General features: G+C 39.1%; 1 protein-coding gene across 1 annotated transcript in view; it reads left to right on the forward strand.

Moving 5' to 3' along the window:
* The window catches only part of dusp10 (dual specificity phosphatase 10), a 17,866-nt gene that overhangs the window by 7,909 nt on the left and 5,199 nt on the right, over positions 1-4,758 (forward strand). The window contains exon 3 of the mRNA XM_037685557.1: positions 3,265-3,633. Coding sequence (XP_037541485.1) covers positions 3,265-3,633 — 369 coding nt within the window. The remainder of the gene's footprint in view (positions 1-3,264; positions 3,634-4,758) is intronic.

Here is a 4,758-nt window from a genome sequence, read left to right on the forward strand (position 1 = left end):
GGGGGGGGGGGAGTTGTGAGGCTGTGGTATGACCTCACGTCGCATGATGTCAGCTCTTGTACCGTGAACAATTCTCCAACTGATAGCCGGACCCCTCCCCACAGCTGGAGTGCTGAAGGGAGACTTCGGCTGATGGTGTCACAGTTACAAACAGGTGCACACCAGATATTTGGAGACGTGAAGTGTGTTCGCCTGCACATTAACCCACGTGTGTGTGAGCCTGATTTTCATTGTGTTAATGTTTATGAAGCATTCACTCTCTTGTGATCCATGTTTCTTCCGTACATTTTTCTTCAGCTCGTTCAGTACAATCCTGCTATGACTTTTGGTATTGGTGCAACTCTAGCTTTTTGAAATATTTAGCCTTTTCAGCATGTTTTTCTCATAGAAAACGAATTGAGTTCACTTTACATCCTTCAAATCTTTTGATGTGTTTACAACCTTTTACTGCTCCTTTCGCATTTTGTTCTGGTTCAGCTTCTTTAAATTTGCACAAGGAAGCTGAAACATGTTTTCAGCTATTTTCAGCTAATTTAAGCTGGGTTTTTATTTCAGCTGTTTTGTGCTCCTTTCAGAATCATTCTTGTGCTTCTTCTAGCTTCTTTCTGCTAATTTCAGCTTGATATTCTCCTTTCAGCTTATTTCTAATAGTTCAAGTTATTTCAGCTTCTATTTAGCTGTTTTTAATGCTAATTTTTTGCTTTTTCAGCTAATTCCATATTTTTTGCACTCATTTAAACTTTTCTTTTTGCCTAATTCATCAAAAATTGCTCTCTTCACTTTCTTCTGGTAATTTAAGCTTCTTTCTGCCTTTTCAGCTACTTTTCATATTTATCTTACTTCGGCTGCTTCCTTCTTCAGGGGTTGCCACTAAGTCGCACAAAGACTTGGTAATTGCTTTTATACTGGATGTCCTTCCTGACACAACCACAGCCCACTGAGCTTCCACAGCTCTCTGTGTGGAGCAGAGAGCTGCTATCGAGGGCGCCTGGGGGAGCAGATGGTGGGGGGTGAAGGTCCTTGCTCAAGGCCCCTGGGTGGGGGGAATGAGGGTGGAGACTGGTGTGGGTGCTTCACCTATCCCACCCACATTTTAATGTTTTCTGTACGGAGAGTTGAACCGGCGATCTTCCGATCACAGCCCCATCTTCTCTAACCTCTGCACCGCCACTCCCCTTTTAGCTACAAGTACTTTTCAGATATTTTTGCTGTTTTCAGCTTTTTTCAGATAATTTCCACTTTTTTTTGCTCATTTCTGCTTTTTTATGCTAATTTCAGCTCGTTCTGCTCCTTTCTTCTTACTTATACTAGTTTCAGCCATTTCTGCCATTTCAGCTACTATTTAGCTGTTTTTATGCTAATTTTGGCTTTTTCAGCCAATTCCACATTTTTTAGCTCATTCCAGCTCTTTTCACTTTCTTCTGATAGTATAACTTTCTTTCTGCCTTTCAGCTACTTTTCAGCCAATTTTTTTTTGCTAATTTCTGCCCTTTTTTAGCTACTTTTTTGTGCTAATTTCTGCTAATTTAAACCTAATTCAGCAAATATGTGTTCTGCTTTCATCTGCTAAATTAGGCTTGCTCTTCCATTTCAGCAGTTTTTTTATAGCTCATTTCAGCTGTTCTTCAGCAAATTCTTCTACAATAAGCATTCACACCGCATTTTTGCAGGAAATGCAATTTTTGTAGTTTATTTTTTGTTCATTTGGTCAGACAGCGATAATCCTTTGGATTGAATTGATACCCAAATGGAGACATTCAAATCGGAAACAAATGTCATTTCTGGTGATTGGAGGCTGGTTTAATGTCCGAGGGCTTTGTCAGTTGCTTTTATCAGAAGTGTATGCAAACGTCCGTCCTACCATGCACCACGTGGTGCTCGGGAACGTGACCGCGTGTATTTTTAGCACACATGGCTCTTGTGGGAATTGAACCTTTAACCCCATGCTCCATCCACTCCGACCAAAGAGATCATGTTGAAATTTAAACATAGTTGAACAAGCTAAATATAAAACCATTTGTTGATAATGTTTCTTAACAGAGGTGCACCGATTGCAGTTTTCCAGGCCGATGCCCATTTCCAATTTGTGTAAAGATCTGATTTCTCTTCAGAAAGTTTAATTAAAAGCATCAAATCTCCACCATTCCCCTTTTATTCTTGGTTAAATTTAACATGTACAAAAAAAAGAAATAAATGACTTTTTGTCTAAAAAGGGACCAAGTTTGAAGGGCGTTTTTTTTTTTGTCGGCATTTGTACAAATAAAACCCAAGTTTTAAATGTTATTTTAAATAAGCATCTAAACATAAATATGAACCAAAAAAAAACAAAAAAAAAAACATTTTTTTCCTGCAAACTGATTTAAAAAAAGTGCAGCATTGTCTGATATATTTGTGATTTAAAGAAACAAAACAAAACAAATGTACTGTTAGATCTACCAATCTTTAATTCCCTTCATAATGACCTTACAAATAGTAAATGACACTTTTATAACTGGGCGCCACTTTTCTTTAAAAGTGCCCTCTTAAATGAGTAATAAATAGTTGTGCTGTTAACTTATTGACTGTACAAACTTAATAAACCATTAATAAGCAGAAATAATAAATAAATAAAACACAAAACTGACAAAGCTGAGCTTTACTCAAATCAATAAAAGTACGCTTGTTTTTTGCTAAAAGCTAAGTCTGCATTATTGTGTTAATAGTGTTTTATAATTGATTTATAAATGTTTAATTATGCTTTATAAGACATACTCATGAGTAACCTTTTCATAAAGCATTTGTGATGGTACCCTTATTGCAGAGTTGTTTTCATAATTGTAATTATTTAACTATTGAATGCACTATGTATTATACATATACTATGTATTATTTAACTATGTATTGAATGTTGGACCCTGTGTGCAAATCTTAGATCTCAAAGTAAAGTGGATGTAAATATGTGGCTTGTTTGTGTTACGGCTGCTGCTGTAAAGAAAAACCTCAGATAAAGTACTTCGGAGCTGTAAACCATCTGCTTCCTTTTTCAAACACCCTTTAAAATGATTAACTTTAAGTTTTCTTCTATCTTACAAACTCCCATAGTGCAAGCAGATGAGCTATGATGCGTTCTTGATTTTTTAAAAAAAAAGAAGCTTTTTGCGTGCTGGTCTGATTCTGGCCGCCTTCTGAGCAACTGGTGCATCCTTTAATGTGTTTCAGTTCTTTAATTAAACCTAAGCTGTTTGTTCTAATGATGATTTTCTCTGTTTTTGTTGTTGTTCACAGGAGGCCTTAGCTTTTTCAGGCAAAGCCATGAAAACCTGTGCGAGCACTCGCTGCACCTCCACGAGGGCTTGGACACGGGCGCCTCCGCCGGCCTGACGGGGCCTCTACCTCACTCCCTGCCCTCCACCCCGGACATCGAGAACGCAGAGCTAACGCCAATCCTGCCCTTCCTCTATCTGGGGAACGAGCAGGACTGTCAGGACATCAACCTGCTGCAGCGGCTGAACATCGGCTACATCCTGAACGTCACCACCCACCTGCCGCTCTACCACTACGACACGGGCCTGTTCAACTACAAGCGCCTGCCCGCCACCGACAGCAACAAGCAGAACCTGCGGCAGTACTTTGAGGAGGCGTTTGAATTCATTGGTAGGAAAACTGCCTCGTAACATCTGAACATCTTTTAACGCAGTGTTGGAGGGAGCTGTCTCAGCTGTTTAAACCACAGGTTGCTCTGTAACTTCACACATTCTTTATTATAACAGTTTGTTTAGACTTGCGAAAGGAAATGATAACGATGCAGAAACTTGTAGCACTTTAAAACTGTAATCTGTAAAGTAGTACAAGTCAAACACAATGAGTGAAGGGAATAAAGTCACGAATCACCTGCTGCAGTTACATACATCATTGTTTCTTTTATACAGAGGAAACTTAAGGTTAGAACCTCGAGTAGCGATAATTAATACAGCCCAGTATTTACTGGTATGTACTTGTTGTATACCAGGTTCGTACCAAATGCTTACAGGGTAACCTGCTACACACCTAGCACTTACCAGGTACGTAGCTTAAACTTACTTGGTACATAGCTGGTGTGTATTGGGTATGCACCTGGTACTTACAAAGTACCAACTTGGTCTGTACTTGGTAATTACTGCATATGTGGCTGGTACATACCAGGTACCTAGCTGGTACCCACAGGGTACATACTTTATAATATCCAGGTACCTTTTTGGTATAAAGCTGGTATGTACCAGGCACATAACTTGTACTTCCAGAATATGTACTCTGGTACAACACTTACAAGCTACCTACAAGGTTGGGCTGTATTATAAAGTGGCCCGTTAAATTGTATTTATGTGGCACATACACAGTACCTACAGGATACTTACTGTGCCTAGTAAGCAGTGTATTAGACAGACGGACAGACTGATAAATGGATGGATACTGGTAGATGGATGGATGGATAGATACCATTAGATAGATGGATAGCTAGATACTGGTAGATAGATGGATAGATAGATACCGCTAGACAGATGGATGGATAGATACCGCTAGATAGATGGATAGATAGATACTGGTAGATCGATGGATAGATAGATACCGCTAGATAGATGGATAGATACCATTAGATAGATGGATAGATAGATACTGGTAGATAGATGGATAGATAGATACCGCTAGACAGATGGATGGATAGATACCGCTAGATAGATGGATAGATAGATACTGGTAGATAGATGGATAGATAGATACCGCTAGATAGATGGATAGATA

The sequence above is a fragment of the Nematolebias whitei genome, chromosome 12, assembly GCF_014905685.2.
Source record: "Nematolebias whitei isolate Nwh7 chromosome 12, NemWhi1, whole genome shotgun sequence".
NCBI classification, from domain to species: Eukaryota; Metazoa; Chordata; class Actinopteri; order Cyprinodontiformes; family Rivulidae; genus Nematolebias; species Nematolebias whitei.